Source organism: Macadamia integrifolia, chromosome 3 (genome assembly GCF_013358625.1).
Source record: "Macadamia integrifolia cultivar HAES 741 chromosome 3, SCU_Mint_v3, whole genome shotgun sequence".
NCBI classification, from domain to species: domain Eukaryota; kingdom Viridiplantae; phylum Streptophyta; class Magnoliopsida; order Proteales; family Proteaceae; genus Macadamia; species Macadamia integrifolia.
Window position 1 is genome coordinate 21,121,532 of NC_056559.1, and position 13,118 is coordinate 21,134,649.

Below are 13,118 nucleotides of genomic sequence, written 5' to 3' on the forward strand. Positions count from 1 at the left end.
GTTTTTTCCTATAATGGATCAGAAATATAGATATAGTACAAATTGATTGTTTTATAAGAAAGAAAATGATCATGATAGGATTTTAAACATGCATGTTCTTATTGTATTGATATCATTGCATTTTTCTCACTATGCTAATTAGCTCATCCCATAACTATATGTTGTTGCATAGTTTTGCAGCGGTGGAGTGCTAGAATGTCAATGACGTCAGGACACGTAGAGGGAAGGACATAGTTCCTTCAAGCAGTTGAACAAAATAGAGATAAGAATATTATTTTTGTGTATATAGCTTGATATATTCTTATGACGTGTATAACAGGGAATTACAAACTATGATGTATATGGTAGGGATAATAGAGTTTTTCAGATCATGTATAGATACAGTTTCAGATTCAGGACTGAATTGGTAAATAGATATTTGTCATATGAAATGGTTAATATCAGGAACCACAGATGTCAATCGAAATGTTTATAATAATCTTGTTGTGTGATGCTGATGTCATAGCTAGTGTTTATTGATGTATGAAAAACAGGTTTCTTCCATTATTTAATGGTAGCCCATGGGTGTCTGCACCCATTTCTTACCCGGGTGTGGAGGCACTACATTTAATCCTTTCTAATTGTCCAATGTAGCACATTTTTATTCAGATATAAAATAAAGAAGAAAGTGCTCTATGTATCCTCAAAAATTATTATGAATATGAGATGTAATATGTAAGATCGGTTAAATTATTTGTGGTTCAATATAAAATCTTAAGATATTAGGTGCAGAGAACTTCTCAAATATAAGAACACATCAAGGATTGTGAGTGACGGTAGAAGCATATTCATTATAATCTCAATACAAAAATTTTACATCCTTGGGTTTCAATGAACACATATAGAATATAAAAAACAGGAATCAATGGCTACTTAGAATGCACTCCCAACATGTTTCTCCGGAGGAATGGAGTAGGAGTACTCAATCTTTTCCTCAAGAACCATATCCACCAAAACCCTTTTGTAATTGAGGAAGAAGAGGCTCTTTTCTCTTTAAGTTATTTTATCCAAATTTTATATCATGCAACTTTTATTTTTGTTCTAAAGTTTCTCATTTATAGAAAAGCTTAATTTAAAGATTCTATTTAGACGGACATGATCAAGCCACATGGTGTGATCCTAAAGGATGACCCTAAGTTGTCCTTAATTTCAAATGAAAAAGAAAAATAAATAAATAAAAGACAATACAAAGGGCATAACTGGAAAAACCCCAATAGCAGAAAGTTCCATTACACTTTACTCCACACTATTAATACCTATAATAGATCCTCGCATACACGGAATAAAAATATCCCCCAGATTTCAGTCAATCAAATTCCGACAGCTGTTTCACCTGGATGTTCACCATTTTAGAGTGCGAAACCCCTATTAAGTGTCACCCCAATTCATGCATACACTCTACACGAGCGTCTAGATGTGATGTCATTCATGTCTAGAGTATAGACATCAACTATTGGATCACCACAACAACATAAAATATACACGCAATGGTAAGTGCTTCTCAAGTACGGGAAAAGTAATTATTAGAAATTCCATTTCTGAAACTAAATTGGCAATAAACTATTTAAAGAATTTCAATGGATAAATATTCAGACAATTAAGTATCCGCGTTTATATTTATGTTCCAATCTCTATTGTGGTAATATACAATGTGGCAACCCTAAAACAGAGTGCCCAAATTTGTCCATAGTAAAGAACGCATAATGATAAAAGTGGGCTATTGCACATTATGCAAACAATTATGATAACCAAATAAAAAAAAATCATAATAATTAATTTAATCAAATTACATTTGGTTAGATATACACATACATCAAAATATCTATGAATGGTAATGTAACTAGTTTGTTCACATGCTATTCCTTTGGTTATTATGTTGGAAATTGAATGTCCTTGCCCTTCGTAATGATCTAGAGTATTGCATGTACCTCCCTGAGCTAATTACTTGAGAGTCCTGATTGCTTGTTACCCCTTTGCCTACTTCAACAATGGCTTCATCCCTATGCTCAGCTCCCCTAGGTGTAAGTTCCATGGATTCAACTTCAGTTACAGGGGGCATGCCCTTGAGAGCTTCTATGCTATAAGTGATTTTATGCCAAAGTGCCTGCTGCCAGTTGGTGCCGTACGCAACCTGGAGGCCGTGTGCTACTAGTGAAAGGATTATAAAACCTAATATCATGGAGAGGAGACCTCCGAAGCTCTTCAAGGTGAGCTGGTTGGTTGATATTGATAGAGATCTCTTGCAATTTGTTTGATTTTGTAACCATCCTTTCTTAATTTTGTCCAATTTCCCATTATCAGTAAGATTTAAGATTGCCATTGACATGTAAGAGATTAAAGGGGAGCCTTTAGGAAAGACCTGAAAAAATAAATAAATAAATAAATAAGAAATAAGAAGTCATAATATTTTCATGAAAAATGTAGAAGGAGAAAATTTTCCTTCTTCCATAAGAGGATGGTTTACCCACCATTCTAGGGTTCATAAATACCCATAGGGTTTTAGTATGATCCCAAACTATCCCCTCGATTCCTATTCACCATGGTCTTCAGAAAACTTGTTCCAAGAAAAAGTGTAATGCAAGGGGTTTTCACATGGGCAACTAGATTTACCATAGGACCAATTCAATGGCTCACTTGTCAAGTTTTAGCTAATCTGACTAGATCATCAAAAAGAAAAGTATTAACCCAAGGGGGTAGCGCTGTTGGTGAGTTTTTTTTTTGTTTTTTTTTTTTTTGTTTTTTTTTTTTTTTTTTTTTTTTTTTTTTTTTGTTTTTTTATAGTTACCATGATATTAATTCTCCTTATTTTCTCTATCTCTCTCTCTTTTTTCGCTAGAAAGTTATTATATTAAAATGGAAGAAAAAGAAAGAAATTACAGAGCTACATCAAACTGAGAAAATAGAGTGAATCAAAAATAAAATCGATTCCCTGACCCCCACCTTTGGCATTGCCATCAGCAGAGGAAAGAGAATCCCACTAATCAAATCTATAGTTTGGTCTGCCATCAGCATCTCTTCTGATGAAATCCTTAATGTTGGCAGGAAAGTCAACATTTATGGCAGAAATCCCTGTCTTCGCCGCATCTCTAGCCAGGTAGTCGGCAATTGAGTTCGCTTCTCTGAAGTTATGAGTTATTTTCCATGTGATACTCTCCAAATATGGCTGGAGGAATATCCATCTCTGCAAAGCAAACCATAGAACTTGGTATGAGCCATAAACTCGGACGTCCTAAGTTCAACTCCCACTAGGCACACCTTGGGCCACTCACATAGGGGTGTTTAGTGCTCTTCACTGCTTTCAATGAAAGTTGAATGGTTATCATTCAACCCGGTCCATGCTATTATGGGGTCAATATGGGCCCGTAGGACTAATCAGGCAAAAGGCCTGGATGCCCATAGTTAGCAAAAAAAAAAATGATACGTTCACGTACGAGAAAAATCTCGTACATCCTTGGTCCATGAATTTGAAATCTACTTTCTCTCTTTTCATTTAATAGATTCTAAATCTACGGACGAGTGGCGTAAGAGATTGTTCTCATATGTGAACCGGATCCAAATTCATTCAAGACTTCTTAGTTGTTTTTTTTAAGAGAGAGAGAGAGAGAGAGAGAGAGAGAGACTTACAAAGCCAAATCCTTCAGATGAGTAAACACGCCCGACGGTGGTGTATTGATTGCAATACATATTGAGAAAGACTTGAATATAAGGGATTTCATCAAAAATGGCAGCAACACCTCCATTATCTGATCCATTAGATAAAGCAGAATGATATTCCTCTGGACTTCCATAACCCTTGAGCTTGGACTTGTCAAAGTGCAAGTAGTTTAGCAGGAACCCTTCCACGAACGATCCAGCTTGGTATCCAACATTATATTCATTACTCTTTAAGACTTCAACATCTGTAATTGTGGGTTGCAACTGCTGTGTTGTCAAAATAGATGAAAGGTTAGCAGTGTAACTCTGTGTTAGGATTAGCACGAAGAACATCCATGCGAACAATACAACCCTTGTTGAGATCCCCTCTATCTTCTCTCCTGCAACCATTAAAAGAAATTTCTTTAATTTATTCTCAAATAGCCCATTATGTCTTCATAGGATATGAATGCAATTTAAGGTTGTGTTTGGTATGCATTCTCAGAATAAATTATGGGTCTAGAAAGCATTCTTCTGAAGCTAGAGGGTTTTTTTAATTTTGTTTCTGTTGTTTTTGTGTCTAGAAAAAGCAGAAACGGTTTTTTTTTTATTTTTTTTTCCATTTTTGTGCTAAGAAACGGTTTTGGAATTGTAAAAAGGTGTTTGATTTTTTTGTTTCTTGAAAGTTTTCAACATTTAGTTGGGTTCAAAACACGAGTGAAGGCATGGTGTTGCTGCAGGTCACAAGTGAAGGCACGACGTTGGACTTGCAAGTATACTTCATGGAGATGAGCTTCAGAAGGATAAAGGCAGTCCAGAACTGTGAGCTTCACACAACTAGGTTGCAGTCGCCACTTTTGGATAGCGAGAAGTTTCAACAATGGGTTGGGGTTGGGGTAGGTCAAATTGTATCAGGTTTTTTACTTTTTGTCCCTTCCACTTGTTTTTTGAATCAGAAAAAATAAATCTGACTTGTTTCTCCATTCTTATTTGTAGACACAGAAATAACCATAAATTTCTATTTCTATTTCTATTTTGAAAAACAACTGCAACGAAACAGAAAAATCAAATGGTTTTTGGGGTGTTTTTCTGTTTCTTAGTACATTAAAACGGAAAAACACGTTTCTGAAAACAAAATCAAACAGGCCCTGATTCTTGTCTATATGTTTTGTTTACTTCAGAATGAGTTTTAGACCCAGAATCTATTCTAAGAATGCATACCAAAAACATAGTCTAAATGAGAATAGCGAGAATGTAGAGGATGTATACATACGTTGGGAAAATACGAGCGTTAAGAAGGAGAACCACATGCTTGTTTGTAATTGTTGTCCAGGTGAGGAACCAAGCTCGGGATTCCTCTGATGCTCAAGAATCCACACCACGAGCCCTATGCAGATGAAACCTAATAGAGTCACCATCCAAAGACCAAAGCTTAAAGGTTGCAAGAATGAAAAGAGCTCTTTATTTACATTATCTTTCACTGCCACCACCATTGTCACCCCAGAATCTGTATAAGGTAATGTGAAATCTACATACTTAGACCGATTTTCCAAAATCGATATATCCCCAACTGCTGCACCGAAGTTCTGTTTGTTTCCATCACAAAAGAAATAAATGAGTATCATTTCCATGAATAAATATATGTTAATTAGTGGATTTAATGAACATAATAGAAAATAAAATTATAAATCCACCTCACTCACCTTAAGGTAAACTTGATCAATAAGCTCATCATAGCTCCGAAGATTTTCTCCATCTAGTGGGTAAAATTGAAATTCATATGGGAGACCAAAAGGTAATATATTTGTTATATTACGGAATACTTCTATACAGAACCCTGTGATATTAACTGCCTTATTAGTGAGAGGTGGGTCTTTTTCCATGCTCACAAATTGATTAAAACCAGTCTTCGCTGGGACTAAAACTTTTAACTTCTCTTTACCATATGGTGGTATAGCCCAACCTTTTGGTTTGGTTGTTGAGTCTCCTGGCCATACAATTGTTTTGAGGCTACTCATAGAACTTGAATTTTTGAGCTTTTTTGTGTTTAACTGCCTTGAAATGCCTCCCATTGGGGTCCAGTATCCAATCACCCTCTCTCCTGCCCCAATCACATTGAATATTTGAAAAGCAAAAGATTCCAACTGTCCTTTAACCAAATGGAAATTACCACTTAGACCTTTAAATCTAGTGCTCAAAATAGTCTGGAGAAGTTGTGGACCAATTGATGAATATCCTAGACTTGAAAGATCAGTTAAATTGTTAGTGGTGTTACTACTCAGGAACTGAGGATCCAAGATTCCAACTTGCTCAACTGCCATAGCTAGTGCCCAAGCTGTATCATATGCCCATATCCCATAGAGACTTGGCTCAGATATTTCACCAATTGTCTTATTTGAGTAGAAGCTTCTTTTCCATTTGACCTTAAATTCTTCAAGCTTTTTGGACTTTGGTATGTATGGTCTTACACCCAATACTCCTTCCATTGATTCAATAGCACTGGAATTCATGGGAGACATTAAACTTGATAACCCATCAGTGACAATCCAAACATAACCTTGGCTCATCATTCCTGCATTGTCTGCATTAATAAAAAGCCTAGATCCAATAGAAGAAGACATGTGGACAATGAAAACCCTAGTTGGCATGGTTTTCAATTTATGAAGTTCTTCTAATATTTGATCATCATTTGCATCCAAAGGAATGCTACTCTTATATGGGACTCGAACATCAATCTCTTGGAAGGCATCAAAGAAATAAGGTAAAACTGCATTTCCATAGTCAGTATCTTCATATATTAAAACCACTTCCTTCCATTCTAAGGATTGAATAATGTCAACAATAGCTTTAACTTGAGTTGAGTCATCAATAGCTGTTCTTATAAAATAAGGATTTTTAAGGGGAGAAAGGGAAGGACTTGTGGCAGAGAAGGAGACAATTGGCACTCGAGCTTTTTCTCCAAGTACGATCACAAAAGAAGCTTGAGTTGATTCTTGTGGCCCAGTGATAGCTTGCACCTTCACATCTTTCATCAAGTATAAAGCTGCATTTGTAAAATCTAGTAAATGAATTGAAGGGTCTATGATCTAGGGGCAATTAATCTAGTATTAAGATTGTGCCCATGCAGTGATATATATATAATTCTTTGTCACTAAAGTGGTGAACTAACAAGTCATAACCTTTGTCTTAAAGAAGAAATTTATTTAAATGCAGTATCCTTCTTCATTCTATGGTTGTATTGTGTTGTATGCATCATCATTCTTGTAAAAGAAAGTTTGAAATTAGTGTATTTTGCATTAACTAATTAACTAATGTGAAATTACATAAGTAAAAAATGTAAAAATGTATTAAATACCTAAGAATTATCTTGGAAGAGTGGCTATTGTTTGTGATCCTTTCTAGTTGTCTCGATGTAATGCATTTTGCACCCTCAGGCATAAAATAAAGAAGAGAGTTCAAAGTGTGGTTATAAAATTTTCTACAATTACAAAAAAAAATGTCATGATTTATTACTCTAGAGAGTTTTCTATGCAGACCATGGCCTATTATAGCTTTGTCTATCTCTCCTCCTCCCTCCCACTCTCACAATAAGGGACAAAGATGCCATTTTATGTGGGAAGGAAAGAGATAGGAACAAGAGTAATAGCATACGCCATGCTCCTAGACCGATGATATTATCTCATTACTTAATTTCATTTTCTTTTGATCCAATCCATTACTTAAATATGATGTCTCTTTAGAAGTGCTAACCTAAAAATAACTTTTTTTTTTCTTGGGTTAGAGGCTTGATTTGGATTTATTATCTTTTTCAAAGGAAAAATAACCATATACTCCACGATTAAAAAATAATCAAATAAGTCTCATTATATTAAAAACAATTTGCTGAAGCTTTGAAAAGAAGAAGAAAAATAAACAAGTATATTTGCTGATCTTTAGCAAATTTAAATAAGTAAATATATAAAATAAAATAGAATCATGTCAACATCTTCTAATGCGAAAAAACAAAAGCTCAACAAGTAGTTTGATGATGAAGCATATATTTTACTTTAATTCTATAATATACAAGAAAGTGAAACATTTAGTAGTTTGATGATGAAACATGGAGGTGGCTAAGAAAATTGTGGTGAAATGGGATGATGTTTGCAAGCCAAAATAGGAAGTGGGTTTGGGTATTCGAAGGCTGCAGAATGTGAACTTTGCTTGCCTGTCCAAGTTGGTTTGGTAGATTAAGCATGAAGATTCTTTCATGAGTAAGTTCTTTCGGGCTCGCTTTCTCAAAGCTAATGGCTCCCTCAAGACTGGTCATATAGCTTCTTCTATTTGGCCTGGCATGAAGAAGGTATGGAATTTAGTGACCTCTAATGAGCATTGGACATTTGGCAATGGGCAGAATATAAGCTTTTGGACAGATAGGTGGCTGGGGCATTCATCCATTGAAGAGAGGTCTGATTTTGATGGTGGAATTTTTATGAATCTAAAAACTAGAGTTTCAGATTTCATTCATAATTCTAGATGGAATTTCCCTCCTATGAGCTCGGTTTTTATGGATGAAATTTTTGAGTAGGCACAATCCATTTATATTTTAGACACTATGGATGTGTGTCATTGGCATCCTACCATGGCGGGTACATGCACAATGAAATCAGCTTGGGAGTCAATTAGAAGAAGGTTGCCCAAGGTGAGCTAATCATCTCTTTTGTGGCAATCCTCCATTCAGCCTCGTCAATCTGTTTTTGGTTGGGGGTTGTTGAAAAACAAGCTCGCCCTGGATGATAATGTGAAAAGAAGGGGGGTTCCATTGTCTTCTAGGTGTGAGTTGTGTGGCCAAGTAGAGGAATGTAAAACTCATGTTTTTATGAGTGTAGCTTTGCCTCCTAATTGCTTTGGGGTGCAGTGGTCTAACTTTGCAAGTGAAGACCATTTGATTTCTTGGTGGAAGCTCCAGGAAAAATCCGTGACTTTAAAAGGCATATGGAAAAAGGGCTTTGTGTTGGTCCCATATTTCGTATGGTTGGAGAGGAATTCAAGGCACTATGAAGGAATTTGTAGCCCTGTGAATGTTTGTTTCGTAAGGGTTAAAACTGAAATTTGTTGCCATCTCTGGCTCGCGTAGGAGTGGTTGTTTCCTTTGAAGACCTGATGTGTGCAAGAAGGTTGGCTTTTTAGGGGTTCAGCGGAGGCCTAGAGTTTATATTGAAGTTTTTTGGTGTGCTCCTTTAAGTGGATGGTTGAAATTAAACACAGATCGTTGCTCTCTAGGAAACCCAAGACAATCAGGTGCGGGGGTGTTTTTCGGAATGAGAGGGCAGAAGTGATTTCAAATTTTAAAGATTATCTTGGAGTTTATACAAACTTCGAGGCGGAATGCTTAGCCATTATTTCAGGAATTGAGCATGCAAAAAGGTTAGGTGTGCAGAAGCTTTGGATCGAATGTGACTTGATCGCGTTGGTTTCTCTCTTGTTGAAAAAGAAATTGCCTTGGATAGTGCGCCAACGGTGGATGAATTGCTCGTCCTATCTCGAAGAAGTGGAGTGGAAGATCACTCACTGTTATCGGGAAGCCAACTCAATTGCTGACTTTCTATCAAAATCAGCTACTCGGTTTGAAGAATCCTCCCCTATTAGCTCCTTGCCGGCCTTGGTCCAGTTTGACTTGGACATGGATGCCTCAGGGCGTCCAAGATACAGACTGTAGTAGTTTGTATTTCTGATTTTTTTTTCTTGTGGAGGAGTTAGGTTTGATAGCGTATTCTGCTGATGGCAAAGCCGACGGTGGATTATGTCTATCCACTCTCTCCTCTTTCTTCTTGTTTCTTGGTTGTTTCTAAGCCCTTGTGTACATTATTCTTTTCTTTTTTTTTCTCTCTTTCTTTTTAATATACAAATGAATTTCTAGCGAAAAAAAATATATCTTACTCTAATTTTATAGTATATATGAGAACTATATTATTCAGCCCATATTTAGTAAAAGGGCCTATCGGTGATTGTTTTAATTCTTTTTGAAGTCCTAATTTAATTACTTTTCAAATGGGAGAAAAAAAATAAGGGCGTAGACTTTGTGCTTGACCGAGGATTTGAGACTGTCATATGGGGGCGTTTATGATATTTCATAGGCTTTGTCCCCAATGGGGTCTTGTGTGCAGCCATGCTCCATCCATAGCCGTGCACTTCACGCCCCGCACAAGTATATTCAATTCTAAATTTAATTTATTTATTTATTTATTTTTTTTATTTATTTATTTTTTTTTTGCTAACAATGGGTATCAAGTCTTCTTGGCAGTGAAGGGCACTTAACACCCATGTTAGTGGTCCTAGGGAGGTAATAGGAGGCGAACTTAGAACTACACGATTCTTGAGGCAAAGGTCCCTTGCCAACTCGGCTACCCCTTGGGGTTTAAAAAAAAAATTGTTTTTCTCATCATAGTTATCAACGTAAATTTTTTGGGAGAGGGTTCTCTTAAAGGCAACATGATCCCTGCACCAGTGTGGAGACCAATGGGAACACATAGAGAAGAATAAACAACAATAGGTTTTTCATTTTTCATGAGGCGGGGTCATCATTTTGTCACTCCCCGTGTCTAGTTGTAGAAGCTACATTGCCTTCTAGGCCTTTTTTTCCCTCTTTTGCAAGTCCAATGGAATAAATATAGTAGGCAATAAATCCAAATCAAGATGTAAACACTATTTCATCAATAAAATTATCATATCCTAGTTCTGAAAAAGGTTGAATAAGATCCACTACTTTTTTGGTTGAACAAAATAATTTTTTGAAAAAACAAAGAAAATAAAGTCCATACGCTGGATATAACCTTAATTAGAGAGAAAGTAAGACTCATCACAAATCTTTAAATGAAGCGAAGGAGAAGAAAGACAAGAATCAAATGGTGAACTACAAATTAAGTTTTCCATTCTTTAGAACAAACGTCTTACGTGGCAAATAAGAATAATAGAATCTTTTTTCTTTTATGCAATTCTCAAAAGTCTTACGTGACAAATAAGAATAATAGAATCTTTTTTTTTTTTTAAGCAATTCTCAAAATCATTAAAAGCATAAGAGAATCAAACTAAATTTCTAGGAGATTAAAAATAAAAGAGAAAAAACAATGGAAAGAAAAACAGAAAATTAAAAAAGTCTATATAATTGGTCCAGTGAAATACCTGAAGATGCTGAAACCACAACATTATTTTCAGAATCCATGGTGTGGAGCACAACTCTTGTTGTATAATTTGCATGAATTTCATAAAAATCAGATAGAGCCATAGAGATGCAGCTCTCAGAAATCTCCCCCATTGTAGATGTCAAGTCGAGAATAACTCCAACATGAAACAAGGAAGTTGATGAATTCACACTTCCATTTGAAGCAACAACCATGTAGTTTGTTAAGAAGCAGGAGCAGGAAGAGAGTAAGAAGAAAAAGAGAGAAAAAAAATACTTTGATTTCACCATTAGGAAGCTAGCTGATGATCACAATACAGATCCTGCATAGGTAATTGGATATCCCCTGCAACAAAAGAGGTTATATATTTATATACTTAACTATATTCATTACAATGCGGATACTTTTCTTTGTTAACTTTTGGAAGCATTAACAAACTCAGTCAAAATAGGTGGCAGAGGAAGACAATTATTTCATTAGATAATTGAACACGCAAGGATGATAATTTTCAAAGTCAACCTAGTTTACTAGATGGATCCCAAGATATGGGTGACCCCTCAAACCTTGACTCGGTATGTAAAACCAGCTTTAATAGATTATATTTTATGGAGTGAATGGGAACAAAACGATTATGGGTCAAGATATTGATTCTCTTTGAATAAAAAGAATTTTCTGATTCCATGATGTTCTAATTCCGTGTAAGAGGCGAGAATGAAAAGTATCATAATTTCGATTCCGAATACTTGTATTATGATGTGACGGTGTTCTCTTCAATAGGGAAAGTAGAAAATGTATTCTAATTCTATCGTATTTGTTGCGACGGATTTTGATGTGAAGTATTTTGTAATTCAAGAGGGGTTTTTACTAGTGAACATAGAAGTATCTCCAATCCTTCATTTTCAACAGTATGTTAATTGATTTAGAGTTTGGAATTATAATTTTCTTTTCAATTTTTCCACACTCCATTGTAGATTTGATTATGAAGATACCTTTTGCTTGCACTTCTCATAAGGATTTCTGGATTTGTCCCCTGTCTGACCTTTTAACTATGGAGCTTTTTTTTTTTTTTGGTCTCCATCATGAGCACCCCACATTCTTCCATACTACCTGTGAAGGATTATTTGCAGTTGTACACTTTTGATCATCCAAATAATTTTCATGATGAGAGTTTTGATCCAAAATCATAAGAGGCTGCCTGAGCTTACATCCCTTTTATTTAACAACTACATTGTCTTGGCATCTATAAATTTTAAGTTTACAAGATGTCCACAAGAAACAGAAACAAAAGGATTGCAACAAAAATTATATATATATATATATAATCTGATTAATTGAATAGAACCATGCAACGTATTTCATTGGTTGCTATATATTATATTTGGTGACGGTAGTGTTTTTTTACCTAGACATAAGAATCATGATCTGAGATGAGTGTCCCCAAAGGGACACAAGACGTCATTCCATGCGCCCTATATCTCTACGTAACCCTTATATCTAGCCCCTATATCTAGATGTAACCTTATGTTCATCCAGAAAACTTTATTCCTAATTGATAGGTTGGGATCCATATCGTTCACACCTTGACACTTTTTTTTTCCTTTTTACATTAATTCAATAGAATCCCGTGATGCTGGAGTGGGTCCCTCTGTTAGGTTTCCCTCTAGCTATTTGGGGCTTGGTTTTTGGCTAGGATTCATCCATATGATCTGAATACAGTTTCTGCCTTTGGACTCCTCTCTTTAGCCCATACCTTGTCAACTCAAATTGACTTAATGTAGGGTCATCAATCATAGGGTGTCAAGTGGGACCGAGGGAATCTAGCTAGGGTCTCGTGATTGGTCATTGGATTTAGCTGAGATTGACTATCATAACAACTTTTTAGAAAAGCATTAACATGTATCTTCTTAGATTACAAAACAGATCTCCCTCGAATTATGCATAAAAATCCTGAATTAATGGTTGTTTATATTTATTTGGATGGTGAAAGAGAACTCTGTCCAAATTAAAGCAAGTCATAATGAAAGCCATAAAAGAGAATTGCATAAGATTTTGGAAAATCTTTAAGGGTCCAAACTTTAACATGTATCTTCTTACATTACAAAACAAATCTCTAGTAGATTTTGCATAGAAAATCCTGAATCCATTATGGATTTTGCTATAAAATCCCCTCAAGCTTCACTAGAAGAATTTGCATTTGTTTTTTGTAGTCAGGTAGAAATGGCTGAACCCAAGCTTCTACATTTTGTATCTCTCCTTATTTTGGTTCTCTCTTCCATAGCAATGGGTAAG

At 35.6% G+C, this 13,118-nt stretch overlaps 2 protein-coding genes across 2 annotated transcripts; both read right to left on the bottom strand.

Moving 5' to 3' along the window:
- Positions 1-2,925: 2,925 nt before the first annotated feature.
- LOC122072891 (glutamate receptor 2.1-like) lies at positions 2,926-5,814 on the bottom strand. The gene is made up of 4 exons (XM_042637322.1): positions 5,376-5,814; positions 4,946-5,258; positions 3,664-4,073; positions 2,926-3,220 (listed from the first exon to the last, which is right to left on the bottom strand). Exons 1-4 carry the CDS (start codon positions 5,742-5,744, stop codon positions 3,017-3,019), a joined length of 1,296 nt encoding a protein of 431 aa, XP_042493256.1. The 5' UTR covers positions 5,745-5,814; the 3' UTR covers positions 2,926-3,016.
- LOC122074234 (glutamate receptor 2.2-like) lies at positions 5,762-11,044 on the bottom strand. The gene is made up of 3 exons (XM_042639081.1): positions 10,831-11,044; positions 5,829-6,715; positions 5,762-5,773 (listed from the first exon to the last, which is right to left on the bottom strand). Exons 1-3 carry the CDS (start codon positions 11,042-11,044, stop codon positions 5,762-5,764), a joined length of 1,113 nt encoding a protein of 370 aa, XP_042495015.1.
- Positions 11,045-13,118: the final 2,074 nt, after the last annotated feature.